This window comes from Suncus etruscus, chromosome 18 (genome assembly GCF_024139225.1).
Source record: "Suncus etruscus isolate mSunEtr1 chromosome 18, mSunEtr1.pri.cur, whole genome shotgun sequence".
NCBI lineage: Eukaryota > Metazoa > Chordata > Mammalia > Eulipotyphla > Soricidae > Suncus > Suncus etruscus.
In genome coordinates, this window is record NC_064865.1 from 10,543,364 (window position 1) to 10,569,274 (window position 25,911).

The 25,911-nt window shown below is 37.7% G+C and overlaps 1 protein-coding gene and 1 non-coding gene across 2 annotated transcripts in view; one reads left to right on the forward strand and one right to left on the reverse strand.

The window, feature by feature from the left end:
* Window positions 1–25,911, reverse strand: part of EFHC1 (EF-hand domain containing 1) — a 57,057-nt gene that overhangs the window by 3,946 nt on the left and 27,200 nt on the right. Inside the window, exons 6-9 of the mRNA XM_049765221.1 lie at window positions 22,310–22,530; window positions 20,919–21,059; window positions 13,469–13,682; window positions 11,931–12,078 (exon numbers count right to left, since the gene is read on the reverse strand). Of these exons, the coding sequence (XP_049621178.1) occupies window positions 11,931–12,078; window positions 13,469–13,682; window positions 20,919–21,059; window positions 22,310–22,530 (724 nt within the window). The remainder of the gene's footprint in view (window positions 1–11,930; window positions 12,079–13,468; window positions 13,683–20,918; window positions 21,060–22,309; window positions 22,531–25,911) is intronic.
* Window positions 4,268–4,374, forward strand: LOC125996637 (U6 spliceosomal RNA). The gene has a single exon (XR_007491319.1). It is a non-coding gene; the product is annotated as a U6 spliceosomal RNA (small nuclear RNA).

A 25,911-nucleotide genomic window follows, 5' to 3' on the forward strand; every position in this document is an offset into this window, starting at 1 on the left:
TACCAAGACCAGACAGTTTGTATGTCCATTTGGTGGAAATAAAAAATGATCAGACTTGAATACGAAATCCAAAGTCAACGACAACAGAAACGATACCCAATCTACATCAAGCTGTACATGGGGGGAAAGTTCCACTAGTATTCTGGGGGGAACAAAAGGGAGAAGTGGGATGCATGCTGGGAACAGGGGTGGAGGGAGGAAAACACTGGTGGAGGGAATACCCTTCCATCCATTATTACTATGTGCCTTAAATATCACTGTGAAAGATTTGTAATATACTTTTCCCATAATAAAAAAATAATCTAGAATTCTTAGGCAATACAAGGTAATAAAAAAAAGCATGATGACACTAAGAATTTTAAATATATATAAGCAAAATTCATTAAGTCTTTAGCTACACTGATTAAGAAAATGGAGGACTCAGGCCCAGCTGCTCCTCTACCAAACTTCCAAAGCAAATGATTGCTGTTGTTTTAATATAAAATATATAGTGTAGTCCTAGTGTTGGGTGAGGCCTTCCTCAGCACGGTGCCCCTGGGTTCTTCGGCTGGCGGGTTTGAAGATGCAGGATAACAGCAGAGAAATAATCACAATCAGTCAGTTAAAGTTCCCTCGGAGTCAGCCAGCTTTATTCCAAGACCCTATCCGCCATGTACATTATCTCACATGGCTTCTATGCTTAGCTTATTCAAGCAACTTCTCTATCCTCCTCTGGCTCTCTGCCTCTTTCTCTTCGGAGCTCTCTGTCCCTGTTTCAGCTGCTCTCCGTGCTGCCTTACTTTCTTCACCTCCCCCAACCAACACCCTTTATTCTTTATTCTAAACTGCAGACCCCTCCCAGGTGTGGGTGGGTCTGACCATCCAGGCGCAATTAACAGAGGGTATTGGGGGAGGGCTTTCTTACAATGGTCACTAATAGTCCAGTCCAGGATGATACTTCTGTGGAATTCACAGAATGAGGATGATTCTCATTTCTGTTTGTTTTTATTTTTGTTTGTTTGTTTGTTTGGGCCACAACCGTTTGACACTCAGGGGTTACTCCTAGCAATGCGCTCAGAAATCGCTCCTGGCTTGAAGGGACCCTATGGGATGCTATGGATCATTTCTGCATGAACTACAGCAGCCCAGCACCACCACACCCGTGACCCTCTGACAGAAATAGTCAGGCTCCTACCTTTGGCAAGCTACCAATTTCTTTCAGGTCTCTAAATTCTGGACCAAGAGGCCGCAGAAAAGCATGTATTGAAACCTCAACATTTTATCGTAGTGTCAGTCCAATAGTATCAAGGAAATCTGATGGGAAAGTTACATGGTAATCTACCAACCTCACTAAAACCTAAACAATAAAACAGAAAGCACAGCTAGCACCAACCACAGTCCACTAAATCCTACTGACTCCATAGAGAGTATTTCAAATTGATCTTATAGATCTAAGCTTTGATAATTCCATTGTCCTTCATGTTGTAACAATATGAAGTAAATTTGTTCGTGCCTACCAGGAGGCAGGCTATGGTGGCGGATGCGTAATTGGGGAAACTGGTGAAAGGAAGGACACAGTGTGATGAAATTTGTGTTTAACATTTTATGTATAAAATAACCATATCATGAAAATCATGATGTTATAATAAACAGAAAAAAGAGAAAGCCGGAGCAATAGTACAGCAGTAACACATTTGTCTTGCACATGCCCGTGTGGCCCAAAATAAATTAAAAAAAAAGGAGTCAAACATACTTTTTTTTTTCTTTGTTTGGGGGCTGTACCCAGTGTATTCAGAGTTTACTCCTGGCTCTGCACTCAGCAATTACTCCTGGTGAGCTAGAATACTATTTGGGATAATGGAAGACCAAAACAGGGCAGGTGGCATGCTAAGCAAATGCCCTCCCTGGGCCAGAACTCAAAAAACTTTTAAATGAATAAAAAATATATGATACAATGAAAGGTAAGTCATTACAAGAAATGCTACAGACAACTGGATATCCTTGATGAACTGGATTAATTTCTAAAAATGGAAACTAAATCATGAAGCTATTCAAAATATGAAACTGAGAATGGGATAACCAAGAACAAGTAAAGATACCAAGTATCTGCCAACTAAGAAAATACCAGAACCAGATGGTCTTACTGGTGAAATCTACCAGACATCTAATGAAGAACTGATGGCTGGTCAAGGGTATGTCACAAAGGGCTAACGCTTGCATATGGGAGCCCCAAATTCCATCCCTGGTATCCCAGGGCCTATTAGCCAAGTAAGAAGTAGCCCCACAAACACCTCCTGGTGTGGCCAAAAAAAATAGAAAGTAAAAAAAATAGTTTAAAAATTGATGAAATCTTCTCAATTTACCCCACAAAAAGAACTGAATTTTAAAATTCATCATATATATGTATATATATAACTTATATTATTTTACCTGACACCAAAATCAGGCATTGATCACTAAAATAAATTGTGGTGTTCTCACAGAAATAAAAGGAATGTTCTACTCAGCCTGCCTCATATTTCTATGTCTTCCTACAAACTGAGAGGGGGAAAAAAGTGGATGGTACCAGGGGCAAAGCAGTATCATGAGCATTGAGTGGAAATAAAAAATGATCAGACCTTAATACCCAACCCAAAGTTAATGACAAAAGACTCAAGAGACCCAAACCACAGCAAGCTATACACAAATGGGACCCCCTGGACTCACAGTCCAGGGAGCTAAGGGTGTAGCTATGGGGTGCATGCTGGGTACAGTGGCAGAGAAAGGTCAAGACTGGTAGTGGGAATTTCCCTAATTCACTGTCACAATGTACCTTAAATATAAGTGTGAAAGACTTGTAATTCACATTGCTCTCAATAAAAATTATTTTAAGGGGCCGGGCAGTGGCGCTAGAGGTAAGGTGCCTGCCTTGCCTGCGCTAGCCTTGGACGGACTGCGGTTCGATCCCCCGGTGTCCCATATGGTCGTCCCCCAAGCCAGGAGCAACTTCTGAGCACATAGCCAGGAGTAACCCCTGAGCGTTACCGGGTGTGGCCCAAAAACCAAAAAAAAAAAAAAAATTATTTAAAAAAAAAAATAAGATGATCTTTACATTTACCCAGTTTTTGTTTTCAGATTATGCAATGTGATTTATGATACTGTTTCAGTAATGTTTCAGGAATGCAATATTGCTATACTATATCCCATTCGAATATCAACATCCCTCCAACATTGTCTATATATCCAACTCTCCTCAATTCATGGCCCCTACCCCTGGATTTATAACAGGACTACAACATGATGGGGGAAAGAAATAGATCATAACATATTCCATACATCTGATAATGGGTTACTCTCTTAAAATACAGTAAGCAACTCATCCAACTCAGTAACAAAAAATGGGTTCAATAGATAATACAAAGGTTAAGGGCTCACATATCCCTCAGAATAACATTTGGTCTCCTGAGTACTGCCAAGAGTGGCCTCTGAGCACAGAGCCCATAATAGTACCTGGGCATCACTAGGTATGGCCTGAAACCTCAAAACAAACAGCAGACAATGCAAGCAGTACATTTAAAAATAGATAAAATGGCTAAAGTACATATTTTCTTCCAAATATGATATATAAGTATACACGCTTACATAAAAAGTGCTGACACTGCTAATCACTAGAGGAATGCCAATAATTAAATATCACATCATATCTTTAAATAAGATGATAGTTAACAAAAGATAAGAGATTACAAGTTGGCAAAATGTAAAGAATAGGTAACCTTTGTACACTAACGGTGACAAATTAAAATGATAAATCACTTGTGTAGAAAAAGATGGAGGAAGCTCCTTTTAAAAAATGGAACTACTATATGATCCAGTTGTCCAACTTTTGGATATACAAAAAGAGAAAATAAAATTTGTATTCCAGAGAGACATCTGTACTCTCATCTTCATTATAGCAATGTTTATAATGGTCAAAATATAGAAAAAAACCTGTATGCCCTAATCAATGAATGGATCAAACTATGATGTTTATCTATAGTCATTTATCTACACACTACAGAATATTGTGCAACAATACAAATTAAAGAAATCCTGCCACTTGCAATGGTATGAATCTAAAGGACATTTTGATAAATAACACAAAAACAAACAATAGAAAATTTCACTTGAAGTGTGAGATATAAAACAAGGCAAACTCAAACCAACAGAGTAGAAGGATGACTAAGACAGGTCCCAGTATTGGGACCTGGGAATTAAAGGAAGATGTTGGTCATGAAGATATAAACTTTCAGTTATAAGATGGTAAGTTCTGGTGCTCGCTTCGGCAGCACATATACTAAAATTGGAACGATACAGAGAAGATTAGCATGGCCCCTGCGCAAGGATGACACACAAATTCGTGAAGTGCTCCATATTTTTTATGTTATGTTATGTTGTTATGTTATGTTATGTTATGTTATGTTATGCTACTATATTATGTTATGTCAGTTTACCTCAATATGTTAATCAATTTTGTCTCTTGAATAAATTCTTATAATAAAAAAAAGATGGTACGTTCTGGGGATGCCATCTACAACCTGTCAATTAAGGTTAATAATTGTTAGCTGTATATTTGAAAAGTACTAAGAGGTCTTGAGCATTATAATCATATACATGATAATTGTGACATTATACATATATCAGTTGATTTAATGGGTACATACAACAAATCACATTATGCAATTTAAATCTGTATAATTTTAGTTGTCAGTTACACTGCAATAAAACTTTGGAACAAGGAGGCCGGAGTGATAGCACATAACATAGCAAGTAGGGCTTTTGCTTTGCATGTGACCAACCTAGGTTTGATCCCCTGCATCCCACATGGTCACCAGAGCCTGCAGAAGTGATTTCTTAGTGCAGTCAGGAGTAAGCCCTGGGCACAGCCAGGTGTGGCCCCAAAACAAACAAAAACTTTGGGGTAAGAGTAGATGATGAATACAAACCCAAGTTCCAAGAAGATTGGTATAGTAAAAGTGTAAAATGGATTAGGAAGACAGTAGAGATGAAAGATTAAGTAGGAGGTATAGTTGAAGCCTAGGGAGAAATAATTGGGCAGGGAAGATACCCAAAGTTACCTGCCCCGATCCTTGTCTTCTTTATATAGAGTAGAAATTACAGTGACTATATAATCCAACCCAATTAGTTGTAAACAGAAGTTGCCAGACTTCTGAACCCTTTTAAAACAGGCAAGGTATGAAGAGATTGGTTTATCAGTCTTTTACTTCTTCCTAACAATTATATAGGTCAAATGCTACAAACATAAGATGCATTTTGTGGCCAGGTGAAAAGCAAGAAAACAAAAGCTACTTGGCTAAGGATATCTGAAAAGTGAGGTAGAAAAGTTGAGTTTCTAGCTTAGCATTAAAAAAAAATTAAGCTAGCTTTTTACTACCTTACCTCCAGGCGGTGTGTTCAGTGAAAACATAAAAGATCAGTGGGTTAAGCTCATGTAGACTGTTATTGTTATATGTGAATACAATACTTGACTTTGTTTACAGTAGGAATTGGTGAAAATAAAAAGAAAAGGGAATAGATACTATAGAAAAAAGTAAAAAATATTATGCATAATTGAAGACATCAAAGATACTGCCAAGATTTTCAATCAAGGTTAATTGTGTACTGAGGTGATTAACAGAAAGGGGGAAATTAGCATTTGTTTCTTACCTGTGTACCACACAGTAAGCTCCCGTTTTATATATTGTCACAATGTTAGAAGACAGAAAAGCAGAACTAACGTAAAAGAAATAATAGCAGATGTGCTAAAAATAAAAGGTGAAAATTGCTATGATTTCTTTCTTAGTTGTGCAAAGTTCTTAGTTAAGATAATGGCTCAGCTGGATGAAGATACATCAAACAAGCCCACTTAGGCCAAGGAAAAGAATCAGGAGAATGAACAGGAGGCAGAATAACCTATTTGGACTCTCAGCCAGAAATAGACTGCAGAGAGCTTAGAAAAGGCAGCCAAGAGGACCAAAACAGGACCTTGAGAAACATGAAATACAAAGAGGGTAAAAGTTTCCAGAAAAGTAGAAGACTAGTTTTCTAGAACTCAAGGAAGACGTGGGTTTCCAAAAAGGATGTGCTACACAGTAATTTCTATTATACATTGGTTAAAAAGTAAAACACTAAACCAGGGAATTAGTGAACTATAGCTTACAGAAAACCAGCCAGCTGTCCATTTTTCTAAATAAAATTTTTTATTAGAATACATCCACATAAGTTTATTTATGTTGCCCATAGCTGCTTTAACCCCAGGAAGGGTCAAGTAGTTTCAGTAGAGATGATACAGCTCACATACCTAGATAATTTCTTTCTACTTCTTTAGAAAATTCCCAACCCTTTCCTTAAACTATGAGTTCCCTATTCTATCAGTTATTTGGTAAGATCTGGCATATTAGGCAAGATATCTACTAATTAATAAATAACAAGATACCATTAAATTTAGATGATTTAGTGACCTTTAAAAAGGCAATTTATGAAGAGGGTTTAGATTCAGGATCAGTCATAAAGGAGGCAATAAAGAACAAAATAGAATAAAATTTGCAGAAATGGAAGCTAGTTATCTGTGACCAGAAGCCAAAGAGAAAATGAGTGATAGTACAGAAATGTTCTAAGTATGAGAAAACTAAAGCTCTCACTTTTGGACCATTTGATCTCACACCTGAGAGTAGCTGTAAAACAAATGATAGTACTTGGAATTATCTATATAGAAAAAGTAACTGGAAGTGAAAAAGGATTAAATGGGTAACTAAGCAGGGGGAAAGCATCTTAAATTTTAAATTGAAGAGTATAAGCAAGCATGCTAGTGAAATAATTATATATATATATATACATATATAAAGACATGAATGTGTTTATGCTATTCACACATGGAAAATTTGAGTGGGGAAGTGGGCCTATGAGCCACTGTGATCTATAAGTCTGATTTTAATTTACTGCAATAATGACCTAAAACCAAAAGTAACGCTGCATAAAATCAATACTCAAGTACATGTATACTATTTAAATTTGCTGGTTCATAGAAAAAAATAGCTAATTACAAATATAATTGACACTAGATATAAAAAAGACTTTTTCTTGACAAGTATTTGGAATCTACTTCTACCCCTAGAAATGATGAGTCAATAAAATAATTTGTTTTCCCTTTAGAAAAAGAATTATGAGCCAAAAACAGGATGATTAGAAGACATGGAAAGCACCAAACAGATTTCCTATAATCTTCAAGCATTTTCTCACATTCATATTTCTGACCCATTGGGAGAAAAAGGTGGAGATCAAACCAAGGCTAGCAATAATATAATTTCTTTGTGGGAAGGGGAAATACCCAGCAGTACTAGGAGGCTATGCCTTCCTCTAAGCTCAAGGGTCACTCCTCATGGTGGTCAGGATCATTTTACACAGAGACATCCATGTGTATTATTATTATATTATATTTCAAGGAAGCAGACTTCCTTATAATAACTTAGTTATAAGCCCTGTGAGACTCTATAAAAATGAGAAGTGAACAGAGAATTGACCAAGAAATGTCAAAGTGAAAAAAAATAAATGTATAGTAATACTAGAAGTAAAGTTTGAGTCAAACATGGACTTAAAGAAGAAACAGCTGTGGGAATTGACATTGTTGTCATTCAAAAGACTCAATATAGAATAGGGGAAGACCTACATTTAACATATATGTGAAAAGTTATTGTATGAAAATAATCAAATCCCAATGATAGCAAAAGACTGAATTAAAAGATTTCTGAGATGTCAGGGAGATTGCCCAAAGGGCTAGAGCATTTGCTTGGCATCCATGAAATCTTGGTCTCTTTCCTCAGCAATACAAGGCCCCTGAAGCACAACCAGGAATGCCCTCAGTGGTCCCCAGACCCACCATCCTCAGCAGCATAATGTACTGGGCTTGGCTATGACCACAATGACTCCCAGGCCTCCAAGCAGGGAAGGACCCACTGCCTATGAAAGAGTTTATTGCATTATCATAAATATTGATAGAAATAATTACGTCTGAAATGGATTCCAACTTAAAAAGTAATATAACAATTTGACAAGGCATAAATGATGTCTATTGTACCACAATTTGTGTAACAAGAATGTAAAGTACTATTCAAAACACTTCTAGGTAAGTTTTATTATAAAGACATAAAGCACTGTAATCCTCAAGGTTTCCAATGTTTTAAATTACTGTATTTTTTTTTGTACCATAAGCTGCACCTTCCCCCAACCCCCCCAAAAAAGTGCATCTTATGGAAAGAATGCTGCCTGGAGCTGAAGCCTGAGTTCAGGGGAGGAGAGCATCTACAAACTATGTGTATTTTATGGTCAGGTGGGTCTTATAGAGCAAAAAATACAGTAGGTTAAATATGAAATCAACATGTTTTCTACTGCTTTTAAATTTTCTTATGCATTACTATATGTCATAACCATACATTTATAATAGTTTTATTTGGGGGGGGGAGAATGGTTTTATTTTATTTTTTGGTGATAGAAATTCTTTAAGGCCATGGCACAGTAGTAATCCCACTGATTATAATGATTGTTTTGCTCTGTCGTTTTTATAGTCTTACTCTCCCGTTCCAAGAGCTTTCTGCCAGCATCTTCTTTATTTGGCTTCTAAGTTAGGATACCATTGAGCTTTTCCTATTACCTCACTTAGAGTTCTTGTCGCTCTACTCATCTCAGTATTAAAGGACCTAAGAGCTCAGTCCTTATAGTTAGTATGTTTTCTCTATACTGTTAACCCTAGAGTTTCATTCAATCCTGTGGCTTAAATGGTCATCTATATGTCAGAAACGGTCAGAAACTCTTACTCCTGAAGCTTCATCCCATATCTCTTGTCTGAACTCCAGGCTTTCATACCCAGCAGATGGTTTAATAACTCTAGTAGACATCTATTAGATACAATAAGGTATCTAGCTATTAGATATCCTAAACAAATATCCTGCCCCTTGCTTCTCTTCAAAAATCTACCCACAATACAAATATTTCATCTCAGTTACTTCCTTCCAGTTCTTCCTGCCAATTACTTCCTGCCAATTACTTTCTGGTTTTGAACTGACATAAGTGCTTCTGGTGAATACTGGGCTACATTGCTCTCCATGTATATTAAGACATACTTGTCTATATCAAGGATAATAAATTGGTGGCCAAACACTAGGGAGGAGTAGAAATTGATTTAGTTTGGATATGTTTCCTATCATTGTCATAAGTAAAAGAAAATTTATCCTCCAGCAACCAATCCATAGACTTGTATTTACCGTATTTATTCGAGTATGACGTGCAAATTTTTCTACCAAAAAAAGAAATCAAAGTTTGGGTGTGCGTTATAAACGAGGGCTGGGGTAGGGTGGCAGTGGTCGCCAGTCCAATGAGGGTGCAGGCGAATTGTGAGTTTGCACTGCACCTTTTCTGGGCTGCAGCCGCGCACTGTACTTGAGGGTGGAGAAATAAAAACCTCAAGAAACCTGGCCTATCTCTCGTGATATCCTGGGTTAAAACATCAGGGGAAGACATCCCAAAAGAAATGATCACCAAGAATTTTTTGAAAACAGGCATCAGCAATCAAATGGATGGCACAGAAGACGACCTGCTGTGGAATTCAGACTCAGAAGAAAGCGAAGAAACTGGAGAAACAGATGTTCCTGCCAGCTGGGACACTGATGAAAAATTAACTCGAGAAGAATGGGAGCAACTCTTTAGTGTAGCTGATGATGAATCTGACTTGGAAGCATTTTAAATAAACATTGTTACCGGTAATTTTATTTTGGTATTGTGTTTATACCAGTTTACGTTGTCAATAAATGATTTTTATCATGGCCACACGTGTTCAACAACATTTTTTTGTCAATTACAATGCTTGGTGTGAAACAAAATTTTATACTGATTTTTAATCAAAAATTATGGGTGTGCCTTATACAGGGGTGCACATTATACTTGAATAAATACAGTATGTATGTTTTCTAGATTTATGACTTATTCTAATAGAAATTCTCAATAGCTAAGCAGTGAAATATAGCTCAATATAGTTCTTAGAGTCAATCTTAACTATATTCTATCTTCTGTATTCTTTGCTAAAGTCCTATTGGCTACAAAATATCTCTTACATGATACTTATCTTTACCTTAACTGATAATACTCTGATCCATATATGTCTTTGTTTGCCTGGGTTGCTGTAATATATTTGTTTTTTGGGGGGCCAAACCCAGTGAAGCTCAGGGGTTTCTCCTGGCTCTACACTCAAAAATTGCACCTGGTTTGGGGGACCAAAAGGAATGCCAGGGGATCAAACCGCAGTTCGCTCTAGGTCAACCACGTGCAAGGCAAATGCCCTACCGCCCTACCGCTGCATCACCACTCCAGCTGTGATCAATTAATCTCCCTCTTAATCTATTTGCAACCTAAAAACTAGTTGTCCTTTAAAAAACATCTACTAATCGTGCCACTCCTCTACTCAAAATCCTCATATTTCTTACCTATTTCTTTTATAAAAAATATCAACATTTTCAAAAAAAAAACAGTAAGTCCTACATAATCTGATCCCTTATTAATTTTGGGGGGGTTGGGCCACACCCATTTATGCTCAGGAGTTACTCCTCGCTATGCACTTATAAATTACTCCTGGCTTGGGGGGACCATATGGGACGCTGGGAAATCAAACTGCGGTCCATTCTAGGCTAACACACGCAAGGCAGGTGCATTAGGGTTTGTACCACTACTCCAGCCACTTACTTTTTAGCTTTAATTCCTACACCCTTTTTCCTCACTCACTTGATTCAGCCACTTGCTTGATTTCTTCATTTAGACCAGTGTTACTTAGGTGCTCAGGACATGCTATCCTTAGAACCTCAGCATTCAATATTCCCTCTTGCTGGAAACTCTTCTTCTTGATATAGACACTAATTTCCTTGACTTCAAGTACTTTCTTAATATCACCCTTTCCTGTGAGGCATACCTCTGATCAATGCCACCACCATCAGTCTCCAAACATTCTTATTACCCTAAATTTGCTATTTGCCTATTGCACTCATAGAGTCCATTGTACAATTTACTCTATTGTAATTGTTACTTTATTTAATTCTGTTCCTCTATTAGCAATATTTACCTTCTAATGTCAACTCCATGAAGCCAATGACATTTTGTCTTATTTACTGAGAAAAGTTATAAGAACCTAGTGAGAGTATCTGACAGGTACTAGGTATTCAATAATTATAAGGTAAATAAATTATATTGAAAAGTTTAGACTGGAACAATAGTACAGCAGGTACAACAGCACTTGCCTTGTATGTAGGATTCTATCCCCAGCATCCCATACCATATGATCGCCCAAAGATCCCCACCAGGAGTAATTTCTGAGTGCAAATCAAGGAGTAACCCCTGAGCATTGTTGGGTGTGGGCCCCCACCTTAAAGAAGGGGCCTGAGCAATATTACAGTGGGTACTTGCCTTGCTTCTAGCAGATTCAATCTAACCCCAACATCCCATATGGTCCCCTGAGCACCACCAGGAGTAATTACTGAGTGAAGAGGCAGGAATAACCCCTGAGTATTGTCATATGTGATCCCAAAACAAGGTTTCAAGTTACTTGTTATTAGACTGGACCTAAATAATCTTTGGATTTCTAATAACTCTAAAAATCTAAAATGTAGCTATATATTAGTTTTTGTTTTGTTTTGTTTTGTTTTGTGTTTTTTTTTGTTTTTTGGGTCACACCCAGCAGCGCTCAGGGGTTACTCCTGGCTCTATGCTCAGAAATCGCTCCTGGCAGGCTCAGGAGACCATATGGGATGCCGGAATTTGAAATACCATCCTTCTGCATGCAAGGTAAATGCCCTATCTCCATGCTATCTCTTAGGCCCCTATATATTAGTTTTAATAAAAATTATTTCCTATTTCAACAGTGTTAAAAATAAAATAGATCACATATGGTAAGAGCATACTTTTCCAATTCTGGCACAGCATCCTCTTGTTTTCGAAAATGATTTTGAACTGACGTGAGTGCTTCTGGTGAGTACTGGGCAGCATTGCTCTCCATGTATTTTAAGACATACTCATCTGTATCGAGGATAATGAACCGGTGGCCAAACACTAGGGAGAGGTAGAAATTAATTTAGCTTGGCTTTGTTTCCAATGATTCAGTCATAAGTAAAATAAAATTTATCTTCCAGCAACAAATCTAGAAACATGTATTTATGATTTTTTTTCTAATAAACATTCTCAATAGGTAAGCAGTGAAATATAGCTCAATAAACTAGAACGTGTATTTTACATAGAGGAGTCTAGGTTGATCCCTAGCACTCTCAAAAGCCCCTAGAGCAACTCCTGAGCATCAGCGTGAGAGTAGCCCCTGAGCACTGCCAGGTATGACCTCTGAACAATTTTTTTAAATAATGGGCCGGAGAGATAGCACACCTGCGTTTGCCTTGCAAGCAGCCAATCCAGGACCAAAGGTGGTTGGTTCAAATCCTGGTGTCCCATATGGTCCCCCTTGTCTGCCAGGAGCTATTTCTGAGCAGACAGCCAGGAGTAACCCCTGAGCACCACCGGGTGTGGCCCAAAAACCAAAAATCAATCAATCAATCTGAGGCTGGAGATAGTGCAGCAGGTAAGAAACTTGACTGTGTTCAATCTCTGGCATCCCATATGGTTCCCTGAGCTTGCCAGTTGTGACTCTTGAGCAGAGCCAGGAATGAGCCCTGAATACTGATGGATGTAGCTCCAAAACAAATAAAAATAAATAAATCTGTCATCTTCTCAGTGCTTTTCCAAAAAGGAAAAACCATTATGAGTTTAACTGATAAGACTTGATATCACATAAATGCAAATGCTATCTTTATCTTAGCTGGAATAGGTAAGCACCTACTTATCTGCAATCTTTCCCACCCACTCTTAGAAAAGTTAACCAAATTAAATTCTTTGAGTTTGTTTGTTTCTGGGCAACACCTAGTGATGCTCAAGGGTTTACTCCTGGTTCTGTGCTCAGGGATTACTACTGGTGGGTTCAGAGGACCATATGGAGTGTTGGGTTTGAACCTGAGTTGGCAGCATGCAAGGCAAATTACCTACCAGCTGTACTATTGCTCTAATCCCTGAACTAAATTTAAGAAAGATATTGTGCCCTTTAATTGTATTTAAACACCATGGTTACAAACCTGTTCATACTCAGTATTATTCCACAGATAAAAATTGTTCATGATTGAGTTACAGTCATACAATGTATAAAACTTTCAGCAGTGCACATTTCCCACCACCAATATCCCAGTTTCCCTCTCACCCTTCATGATGCCCTCTTCCCTCCCACCTACCCTCCCCTGCCTGCCTCAGGGATAGGCATTTTACTTTTCTCTCTCATTTCTTTTCGGCACTGTGTGGTTTGCACTAGTGTTAATGAAGGGGTGCCATGTATGTCACTTTATCCCCATTCATCGCAACATTTGCTTCATTTGTGAGCAGAAAAGTATAAATTGATTGAACTGACCTTCAATCACAGCACCAATGAAGAAGTCACTGGGACTGTAGTAGACAGGGTCTTCCACTGAAGACAATGGTTTAGCAATTTTAGTTCTTCCAAGGTATTTGCCCCCCAGGATACCAGAATTTCGAACAGGAGGCTCAAAGATGCTGATCATGTCAGTGGCAAGAAAGTAAGAGAAGATAAATCGACGATTTTTGTCTTCTGGATTGGGGGATTCCTAAAAAGGGGAACAAAAGGAAATATTCTGAAGGCTTGTGATATAGATATAGATAGTGTGAACTTCAATGCCTTAGGGACTAGATATATTATATAAACTCAATTTATTAAAATATAATATAAATAGAAATATCATATGGGATTGGAGTGATTGTACAGCGGGTACATTTACCTTGCACATGACTGACTCAGGTTCAGTCCCTATATCCCAACATAGAGTAATTTCTGAGTACAGAATCAGGGACAACCCCTTAGTAATACTAGGTATGGCCCCCAAACAAAACAAAACAAAACAAAACAAAAGTAGAATAGCAGTGTGGGAACTTTGATAACCTGAAAAGGACATCTTTCTTCTAAGCTGAACTCCAGTGTGGTGTCATGTGGGAAGTCATGCCATATTGATTAATTTTCCAATTGTTCATGAGAAGATAGAAATTTGATTTCCTATATAAAACCTCTGATTCTGACTCCTTCCCTTTTAAAGTAGTCTGTAGGCCAAACAAACACATCTGAATGAGGGTTATCTTCTGCCATATATTTTCCTCAGAGACTGCCAGTATGAGACCTTTTAACTGAGCTTATATTCTACTTTGTTGACAATTAAATCATTATACAAGATGTGGGTCTTTAACAAATCTATTCATGCATATTTATTTATTTTATTCTGTTTTGGGAACACACCAATGCTTATTCCTGGCTCTGGACTCAAGAATTATTCTTGGCAGTGTTCAGGGGACAGTATGGGATGCTGGGAATAAGATCAGGATCAGCTATGTGCAAAGCAAGTACTACACCCATGGTACTATATTACTCTGGCCCCTATGTAAAATTTTTTAAAGAAAATTTAAAAAGAAAGGACCTGTAATTGTAATATATAACCATGTTTTATAAGAACTAGAAATGATTCTGAGAAATTTCCTGCAGTTAAGACTTTTCCTAAATTAAGTCATGGAAAACAGTCATATTATTCTTAAGAAATAAAATCCAGATTAAAGAAGCCTAAATACAGATACAAATATTCTTGAATAAAATCTTATATCACAACTTCAGCACATATTCAGACCATAAATATACTTGTGGCATAATTTCTTGTTGATTACATAAAATTTATCAGGCCTCTGTTTAGAATAATAATTTCCTCATTAGCATTCTCTATAGTCTTTAAACTTTTCAAATTGGAAACTCCTATAATAATAACAAATTCTAGCACATACTCACAATAATTAATAAAAATAACACCACTTCTATGTTTTACTATTTTTAAACCTCAAAAATACCTTAAACCTCAAAAAAGTTTTGAGTAGTGCTACAGAACAAAGGTAGACAGAGCCAGGTGAGAAGAGCAAATTTACCTAACAGGAAAAACATTTAATTATTTTACTTTTGGAGAGAGTGCACCCCAAGCAAAGAGAAGCACCAGACAATGGGAGGTATCTTCCAGGCACCCAAGCTGAGAACTACACAGCAACACAAGTACCAAGAAACTGAGGCAGATAGAAAGACTGGCAGCAGGGTCCTCTATGTAATTCAGAAGAATCATTTCACCCAAGGTGAGTGTGTCCCAAAAAGAACATGAATGTTCCACTTTATTCCCTGGCCATGCAGTTCTTCTAGACAATGAATAGTACTGCAAGATTAAAATTACAACCACACTGCAAAGGTCACAATAAGAAAGCAACTCAGGACCCCATCACACTTAGTGAATGAATATGATAGTTTTGAAGACCTAAATAGTAGCCTACCTTTATAGACTAATAAAAACTTTAGAGAGGAAATGTTGAGTATATTCAAGGAACGCAAAGAAACCATGGAACAGATAGCCAATAAGACTCGAGAAAATATAAGAGTAGAAATGAAGTATCTTCAAACAAAAATGACAAAACTGAAAAATTTGGTAGGAGGAATAAAAAAGTCACTGTAAGCCAAATCAGCAGAGTAAAATCTGCTGAGGACAAAATCAGTGAGCTTGAAGATGAGCTGTGTAATACCTCCAGGCAACAGCAAAAGACGGAAGAGTCTTAAACTAAAGTAGAAAAACTCCTCAAAATAAATTAAAACAATAGAATTTGGGGATAAATTCAACAGAAATAACATAAAAATCATTAGTGTCCTAGAGAGCCAGGAAGAAAGTGCCTTTGGATAAGCAACAGTCAAAGATTTCATTGCTGAGAAGTTCCCAGAGCTTAAGAGTGCATGAATCCATATCCTGAATTTTTTGAATAAAGAGTATCAGCTAAAAGATACCCAAAGAAAAACACCTCATCATGTTCTAGTCACAAAGATGAAAACTCAAGAGATAGAATACTAAAAGCAGCAAGATCAAAAAAGAAAAATATATGTAAAGGGGCACTCTTAAGATTTAAATAATATTTATCACAAGCAACGTTTAGGGCCCAAGGGCAGTAGTGTGATTTAGTAAAAAAAAAAAAAAAATCAACAAAATGAGACGAGTACCTCACTGAAAAAGCTTCACCCAGCTAGTCACTCTCATTCAGGTTTTAAGGAAAGATACAGAGCTTCACAGATAAGCAAGGCTCACAAACTATACAGAATCAAACCATCTTTAAAAGAAGAACTGAAGAAAGACAACTCCACAAGCACACCAAACTTCTACAAAAAGATGGCACAGAATTCCATGACAATAATCTCTCTAATGTCAATGAATTAAAGGGACCAATTAAGAGACACAGAATGGCAAAATTGATCAGAAAAATGAATCCAACATCTTGCTTCCTGCAAGAAACACAGTTGAATAGCCAGTACGAACACCGTTTCAAAGTCAAACTCTTTTAAAAAAAAAAAACTTTTAAAAAAGCTGGGTGGCTGGTCTCCAGGCCTTCCCTGGGTGCCAGCCCAGGTGGCCAGAAAAGGTGGGTGTTGGGTGGTCCCTCCTGGAGGGGTCCCAAGCTTTTCCCGCCCTTCCCCCAGCACTAGGATGGGAAGGGCACAGGGTGGAGGGCAGGCAGATCCTGGCTTTCGGTTCTCTACCGAATCCTTTCTTGATCTGGAGGCTAGCTCTAGCCGGCATGAGGTTTGGGGAGACCCCATGTCGAAGGCCTTCTCCCTAGCTTGGTGGTGCGGGGAGCCTTGATAGGCCCCCGGCCATCCCCTCTTCTGCTCCCCGGCCTCCAAGTCTTCCCTGGGTGCCAGCCCAGGCGGCCAGAAATGGGTCCTAACTTGGGGTGTGCTGAGATTTGCTCGGTTGCACTAAGGTAGTCACTGGCAATTTCTTACCAGTCTACATATTCAAAATTGCTCGGGGTCGCACACACAGTATATATTAATAGTATTCCCTATTAACTTATGTTTTGTGTATGCAGAATGTCCATTTTGTATTCTGCCCTTTTGCACAACCCTACAAAGCTCATTTTTTCTCCTTAACTCTCTCACCCCCAACCATCAGTACCCCACATTTACTCTTTTTAACTTCAGTACTGCACAGTCCTAATCACAGACCAAAGTCGTGCAGTGGATTTAACAACCCCCAACTATTTCAAAAGACATAAAATGGACACATATGTCTTTTGAATATTTTATGTGTATTTTCTTTGCAACTATAACTCTTACTAAATATTCTCTTATATGGTGAAGATTTTACCCACTTTTTATCTTTTCTTCTCTTTGTGAGCTGTTCAATAAGGAATTTTGGTGAAAGAGTCCCTCAGTTTTAAGGCTTATGATTGAACCATGTCATGGGGATTGTTGGACTTGTTCTTACAGCCCCCATATGCGCCAATAACACCATGTGGCATTGTTCCTTGTTTGCATAGGCATATTAAAATGGGAAAATACTATATACATACAAATAAATTCTTATCTAATAGAGATTGGAACACACAAATCTTGTAGTGCAATGGGACCTTACACCTTAACATTGATATAATGACCTGGCACAGGCCTTAGAAGAATGAGCATTCTCCATTCACGCCTGAACCAGGGAAGCTATCTACAAAACATCCAAGGTTTTTTATAATAACACCTGGAAGCAATCCTCTACCAGGGAAGACCCTACCGCTGCTCTGACATCGACCTGCTCAAAAGAGACTTCCCTTAACACTAAGAAGACTTGGCAACAAGACCTGCTTACAGGACAGGGCTCTCTGCATTGCCCTTTAATTGTGAGGTGAAACTAGAGGATGCTCTGCACCATCCTGACTGCAATGTAGGATATGCAGATTCCAGCATCTTTAATACAGAAACATGATACCAACAACAGAGACTGTGTGAAAAATAAAAGTGTATTGGCACTACAGACAATGACCTGGATTGGACAAACTAGTTTGCCTGGAGCCTAGAGTTGGTCTTATGCCAGGAAACTTAAGGGGTAGGGTCTCCTTGTATTTAGGCCAAAGCTTTTCCGTTCCATGTCCCTCATATTTTGGTGGGCCTATGCAAACAATAATTGCCACTCTAACACCGTTTTTACTGTGCTCCTTTGACTCTAATCCTTAAGAAAAACAACCCACTTAAACTTTTGAGGTTAACTTAAACTAATATGCATGTGCATGGAAATGTAAAAAAGTACTATGTCTTCAATGTTTAAGGAGTTACATAAATTTTATGGCTTTAGATTGCTTTGTGTGCTGCTAAGAAATATTATGTATTACAATCTGGGGACTTGAGGAACAAAGTAATTGTACATGGTTTTCTGTTTTATTTTTCTTAATGTTCTTTGGCTGAAAGTTCAAAGTTAAGATATCAAAAAAAAAAAAAAAAAAAGCTGGGTGGCCATAAACTTCCAGATGGCATAAACTTCCAGCTTAAAGAGGTTCTAAAAGAGAGAGGGTCATTTCTAATTAATCAAAGAACATTTTGCTTTTGGGGCCAGGGCTGCGGAGTCAGAGTTGGAAGTACCAAAATGCTGAGAAGTCAGATTCAGAGCATTTATCTGTCAGCCCTTTATCTACCTGCTCCACAGCCCTGTTATCTATTGACTCCACAATAGCCCTGTTTGGGGACACACCTGGATGTAACACTCCTGACCCTGTGCAGGCCTCATTCCTGGCAGTGTCCAAAATGTTATGACATGAGGTGTTGTGTATCAATTCAGGGAAGGTTGTCTAGAAGACAAACACCTTACCCCTGTAATTTTAATTAAATTAAATGAAAATTTTAATTTCTCCAGCCCCAAGATTTTTAAACACTGTTTAAATTTCATTATTTATGATTGATCTGTTCAGATTTTCTATTTTCTACTTTCTCCTGATTCAGTCTTTTTGTCTGTTTGCTTTTGGTCCACACCCAGTTGACACTCAGGGGTTACTCCTAGCTGTGCACTCAAAATCGCTCCTGGCTTGGGGGACCACATGAGGACCATATGGGATGCCAGGGAATCAAACCGCAGTCTGTCCTAGGTTAGCGTATAGCAAGGCAAATGTCCTACCACTTGTGCCACTGCTCTGGCCCCTCCTGAATCAGTCTTGAGAGGTTAAAATAGCCTTAATTATAAAATTCAGTCTTGATTATAAAAATACACCTTCCTTGTAAAGTAAAATTCATGATTTGTGAGATCACCCCATGCACCATATTTCTAACCCCCACACTGACAGGTGTGAGGAAACCCATCATATAAGGGGCTAACATCTAAGATTATTCAAGGTACTGACAGAACCTAACAAAAACAAATAGCTAACCCCATCAAAAATTGGAGAGAAGAAATGAAAAGACAATTCCCCAAAGAAGAAATAAAGATGACCAAAAAGCACATGAAAAATGCTCCACATCACTAATAATCAGGAAGCTGCAAATCAAACAATGAGGTACCAAGCCAGAGACGGGCACACATCACAAAGAACAAGAACTATCAGGGGTGGCACAAGTGAAATGAGTCAGAGGAAGAGAGATAGACACAGAATAGTCTCACTCATCTGTAGGATTTAAGAAAAATAAAAGATAGTATGGTAGTAATACTCAGAGACAACAAAAATGAGGTTTCAAAGGTCCAGCCCATTACATGAAGCTTACCACAAAGATTGATGAGTACAGTTAGAGAAATAAATACACCAACAGCTATCATGATAATGGTAGTGAGAAAATAGAATGCCTGTCTCAAATACAGGCAGGGGGTTGTGGAGGAGAGAGACCAGGGCACTGGTGGTGGGAAGGTTGCACTGATAAAGGGGTATGCTCTTTTTTATAACTGAAACCCAACTACAAACATGTTTGTAATCATGGCGCTTAAATAAAGATATTAATTTAAAAAAAAAGCAGCAAGGTAGCAGCAAATGATTAATAAGCCAAGCTAGCCAAGAAAAGATGCTCAGGCATCTGTGGCTTTTCACCTGCGGTCTTTGCCTGAACCCAGAAGCCAGAACTGCCACTTTCTTTATTAAACCAATAAGCATCCCACCAGGCAGGACAAGGTGGAGTAAGATCCAGGTGGGCTTTTATGTATCAAAGGAAGTGGTTACAGGAAAGAGGAAGAACACCTTCGTTTGGTGTTTATAGCTAGGTGTCATCTTACACTCCTCTTCTGGGTTCTCCAGTTTAGTGGAATAAAGTTGTTTATAGTAGCCTTTTATTCTCTTTTGTGTTATGCAGCATCTGTTGTAATTTATCTTTTTTTTTTATCTCTGATACAATTTAGCTCAATTTGTTTGTTTCTTCATGAATCTAGCTTAAAGTTTGTCATTCTTATTTGCTTTATCTGATAACCATCAGATGTGGCCCAAAACCAAAAACAATAACTACAACAAAAAACAAAGGATCTAAGAAGATAAGTCTAAAGAGCTGGAGCCAGGTGTGGCCCAACCCCGCCAAAATATTTAATAATTAAATACATCAAACCATATATTACAAGTAACAATGCACATTAGTAAAATATAATCTCCACCCCTCAGGGAAATCATGGTATACTATAAAGGCACCATTACACAATAATCAAAGCATACTAGGTTTAGAATTGTTTAATAAAAAATGAAATTCTGGGGCCGGAGAGATAGCATAGAGGTAAGGCATATGGTCCCTTTAGTGCCAGGAGTGATTTCTGAGCATAGAGCTAGGAGTAACCCCTGAGCACTGCTGGGTGTGACCCAAAAATAAAAAAAATAAAAAAAGAAAAGAAATTCTGCCATAATTTTTAGGTCAGAGGGAAGGGGTTAATTATATCTATAAAATATTAGAGGAAATAGAATTTACTGTCCAAAATGTCTCAACCCTCAAATCTGAGCTGCCGTTCTATAGCTCTCAGGCAAAATGGATAAGATAAACAAAATGTAGAATGTAAAATTATCCTCACCAGTGCAGCCAAATAACGAAGCACCTTGTTATCATTCAGCAACATTTTCATGGAGTCTTTTTTGGGAGCTTTTGGAACAAGAACAAAGCAATTCTGAGCAGAGTCTTCAATTAATCCATAACCATTATAAGGAGGTAATTCCTGAAATAAAATAAGTGTGTAGTAAAAGAGACACTATTTGTGTTGAAATTAACCTTGAGAAAAAACAAATCTAAAAAAATGTACTAAAAAACAGTTTCTACATACACAAGTATGGTCAAAATAAAGACAATACTGAATATTCACTTCCAGCCCCTATTTTTTCCCATTAGTGAGTTAAGCTGTTGCCAGCTCCACTCCATCCAAGTGGTATCATTTCCAATTGAATTCTACAGCCAGTGCTAACTGCATGAGTGGTAACTCTAGTGAGATCTAAACTGATCTCATGTAAATCATGCTTTCCAAATATTACTGTTCAGGGGCTGGAGCAATAGCCCAATAGTAGGGCATTTGCCTTAAATGTGGCCAACCCTGGACTGACCCCCATTGGATTGATTCCCGGCATCCCTTATGGTCCCCCTGAGCCTGCCAGGAGTGATTTCTGAGCACAGAGCCAAGAGTAACCCCCACTGAGTGTGACCCAAAAAAACCAACCAAACAAAAAATATTAACGTTCACACATCTCTCAAACCTAGTAGCTATAGTGTTCTTTCAAAAACTAGTGAATGAGATTATGGGAATTGCTCATCTACTTCCCAGGACTCTAGTTAAGGTAGATGAACAGCAGACCCAGTCAATAATGACCTAATTTGCCCCAGGTGTAACGCCACAGATCAAAGAACATAAGAATTGATATGTAAAGGAGTATATTGTCTGAGCATGAATGATAGTCATTTTGAGCTACTGAGGAAATAAAGCAGAAATGCAGTCATGGCATCTAACCTTGATTTGCATCTTCATTAACAAACAATGAGAGCAACCTGGTTGGGGGTGAGGGTGCAGACTGAGGGATTTTGAAACGGTTCTTTGAGTGCTTTCCTCTGAAATTCTTCTGCATGTTTCAACAGACATCTCTACTGGTTTTACTCAAAATATTCTTCATTTCCTCAGATTGGAAAGGAAGCCCTTTCCTAAATATCAGCCATGTGTTAGGATCCTGGCACCTTGCTTTTGATTTCCAAGCAGTAGGTTGGGACCTTTTCTAATAGATAAATCATTCCTCTGATAGACTTTATCATTTCTGATACGCTTGCTCATGATCCACTTACCAGAGATCTTACCAGACTTTTTCTTTTTTTTTTTTTAATTTAGAATTTTGTTGTTTGGTTCAAAGTGACAATACAATGCATAGAGCAACATCTTTATCAAAAGATTAATACACTACACTAAGATCTAGTACTGTACTGCATTACCTGTTTGATAGGAGGTGGTTCTTTCTTGCTCACATCAATACGTGGCAAATCAGGAAATCCAAGCTGTTCTTTGTAATACTGTCGAGTAAATGCATCGCAGTCATAAATAAAAAAAGTTCTGCCAAGGATAGTGACTGGTTTCCCAACAATGAAGTCTTTGGCAGTATACCATTCCAATACTTCTTGATCAGAGATTTCCAGCACACACTGAGGAAAGTTCTCTGACATAAGATAACAAGAGAAAAGAAAAAGGAATGAAGATGGAAAGAAAGCAAACTTCCCAGCAGATAAAATATAAGGCTCTGCATTTCTATTTGTCAACAGGATGCATAAATAATATCCCAGATGGTTTCTGTAAAGTTTCTTTTCCATATTCAATTCAAATTACACAGGTCACTAATCTTAACAGAGTTAAAGCTTAGAAATTACAGGGAGAAAGTATTATGTCCTGTAGATTAATAACTAGGAGGAATCCATGTCATTGAATTCAACTTTCCAGCCATTTATGTATACATCCAACAAATTAGTGATCATTTGTCTCATTGCATTAGGTACACTGATAAACATGAACTCATAATGAACAATATAATACCACACATTATGCTCTGGTCAACAGATATCAAACAAGTACATCGTTTCACTTCTGCTCATGCTATTAGGAGAGTCCTAGATAGTGTTAGGTAACAGTAATTTGTTCATTTGGGAAATCAACAGATTTTCCAGTATATAATCAACTTGTATTTATGGAATAAATATAATTTTCACTGTTTTCTGAGAATTAAAAGATTTAAGGATTGCATATCAACATAGCATGACCACCTTGGAAACCATAAATTCTTTTTTATTCTGATAAAGTTACGCATTGTATATAGTACCACAGAAATAGGTCCAGAACTCTGATCACAGCAAATATAAAAGTGGCCTGGCCTGGTATTCTTATAAATGACAAGTGCTAAAATGAAAAATTAGCAAAGAAGCTAACATCCTATTACAGCAGACACAAAAGCTGGACCCCAAGTCTTGAAAGATGGGTTGTTTTTTCCAAATCACTTCTTTTCAGTTTTGTTTTGTTTTGTCATTTGTGGGGACCACACCTGGCTGTGCATATCACTGGCTTCTAACTTAGGGATCACTCCTGGAAGTGTTTGGGGTGCATATGTAGTGTTAACGAGCATTGTTCACATACAAGATAAGACTACTAAGCCTGTACAGTCTCTCCAGCCCTTTTTCCAAACCACACTTTGAAAAGCATATATTTCAATATTCTTTCCCAGTGTCTAGGTCCCAACTTTGTGAGATCCCTAAGTTAACAAGATATGAAGGACAGTGAAAGATACATCATCTTATTAACTCTGAGTTAATAATAGAAAATAATATTCTAGGAGATCTGGCATGGAATACAATGTCCAAGCATTTTTGTCTCATCAATAATTGTCTTTTTCATATACTTTTTGTTTCATATTTTTTGTTTCATCAATTATCTTTTTCATATACTGCTAAGTCTTTTTAAAAATTATTTATTTAAGCACTGTGGCTACAGAAATGTTCATAGTTGGGCTTCAGTCATAGAGTATACAACCACCCTTCATCAGTGCAACTTTTCCACTACCAATGTCTCCCGTTTCCCTCCTCCACCCCCATTCCCTGTCTGTCTCTAAAGCAGGCATTCTGCCTCTGCCCTCATCTCTCTCATTGCCATAGTAGTTGTCAGTGCAGTTAGTACTCTAACTGGACTCAAGGCTCTTTTTGGCAAGCTTTATATCATGGGCAGGTCCTCCTGTCCCTCATCTCTATTGTCTCTGGACATTATTACCATATAGTCTTTTTTTTTCTTATATTCCACAGATGAGACTATTCTATATCTATTCCTTTCCCTCTGACTCATTTCACTCAGCATAATAGTCTCCATATCCATCGATAGGCAAATTTCATGACTTAATTTTTCCCGATGGCTGCATAGTATTCCATTGTGTATATGTACCAGTTTCTTTAGCCACTCATCTGTTTTTGGACACCTATGTTGTTTCCAGGTTCTGGCTATTGTAAATAGTGCTGTAATGAATATAGGTGTGCAGTGATTTTTAAATAACACTTTTCCAATTCTCCTTAGGTCAAATTTTTCTAAAAATTTGCTCACTTCACTTAATCTTTTAAATGTACTGATATAAAGTTGTTAATAGTATTCTCTTGGTTTTTTTTGGTTGTTGTTGTTGTTGTTGTTGTTGTTGTTCTGTTTTGTTTGGGGGCTTCACCTGGTGGTACTCAGGGATTATTCTTGGCTCTGCCCAGAGATCACATCTAGAAAGGCTTGGAGGATTTTGGAGTTCTGGGGATCAATTTATGGTCAGTCATGTGTAAGGTACGTGTTCTATCCATGATACTATATCTCTCTGGTCTTGGTAATATTCTCTTACTTTCTTTGTAATACTCATTAATTTTTAACTATGCCATTGCTTATATTTTTTAATATTGTCTGTGTCTTCCTTTTCTTAAAAGTTTATAAATTGTTTGTAATGTTATTAATACATAATAACAATTTTTTACATGACAAATCCTTTGTTTTGTTTTGTTTTTTGTGGTCACACCCAGCAGTGCTCAGGAATTACTTCTGTTTCTGCATTCAGGAGTTATTCAGGGAAGGCCCAGGACCCCTATGAGATTCCAGGGATCTAACCCAAGGTGGCAGCAAGTAAAGCAAACAACCCTACTGGCTGCACTATTCTTTCAGTTCACAACAAAGTCTTCCTTTTAGTTGTTTTTAATTTTATTGTTTTCACACTATTATTTTATATATTTTTTATTTAAACACCTGGATTACATACATGATTGTGTTTGGGTTTCAGTCATGTAAAGAACACCACCATCACCAGTGCAACATTCCCATCACCAATGTCCCAAATCTCCCTCCTCTCCACCGAACCCCCGCCTGTACTCTAGACAGGCTTTCTATTTCCCTCACACATTCTCATTATTAGGATAGTTCAAAATGTAGTTATTTCTCTAACTAAACTCATCACTCTTTGTGGTGAGCTTCATGAGGTGAGCTGTAACTTCCAGCCCTTCTCTCTTTTGTGTCTGAAAATTATTATTGCAAGAATGCCTTTCATTTTTCTTAAAACCCATAGATGAGCGAGACCATTCTGCGTTTTTCTCTCTCTCTCTGACTTATTTCACTCAGCATAATATATTCTATGTACATCCATGTATAGGTAAACTTCATGACTTCATATCTCCTGACAGCTGCATAATATTCCATTGTGTATATGTACCACAGTTTCTTTAGCCATTCATCTGTTGAAAGGTATCTTGATTGTTTCCAGAGTCTTGCTATGGTAAATAGTGCTGCAATGAATATAGGTGTAAGGAAGGGATTTTTGTATTGTATTTCTGTCACACTATTATTTTACTAATTCCTTCCTCTTTATTCATCTAGATTATTATTATTCATTTTCTAATTCTTTTGGGGAATGTGGGAGGATTTGAGACTAGCAGTGCTCAGAACTTCTGGCTCTATGCTCAGGGATCACTTCTAGCAAGCTTGGGGAACCATATGGGATGCTGGGGATCAAACCTGGGTAGGCCATGTGTAAGGCAAACACTCT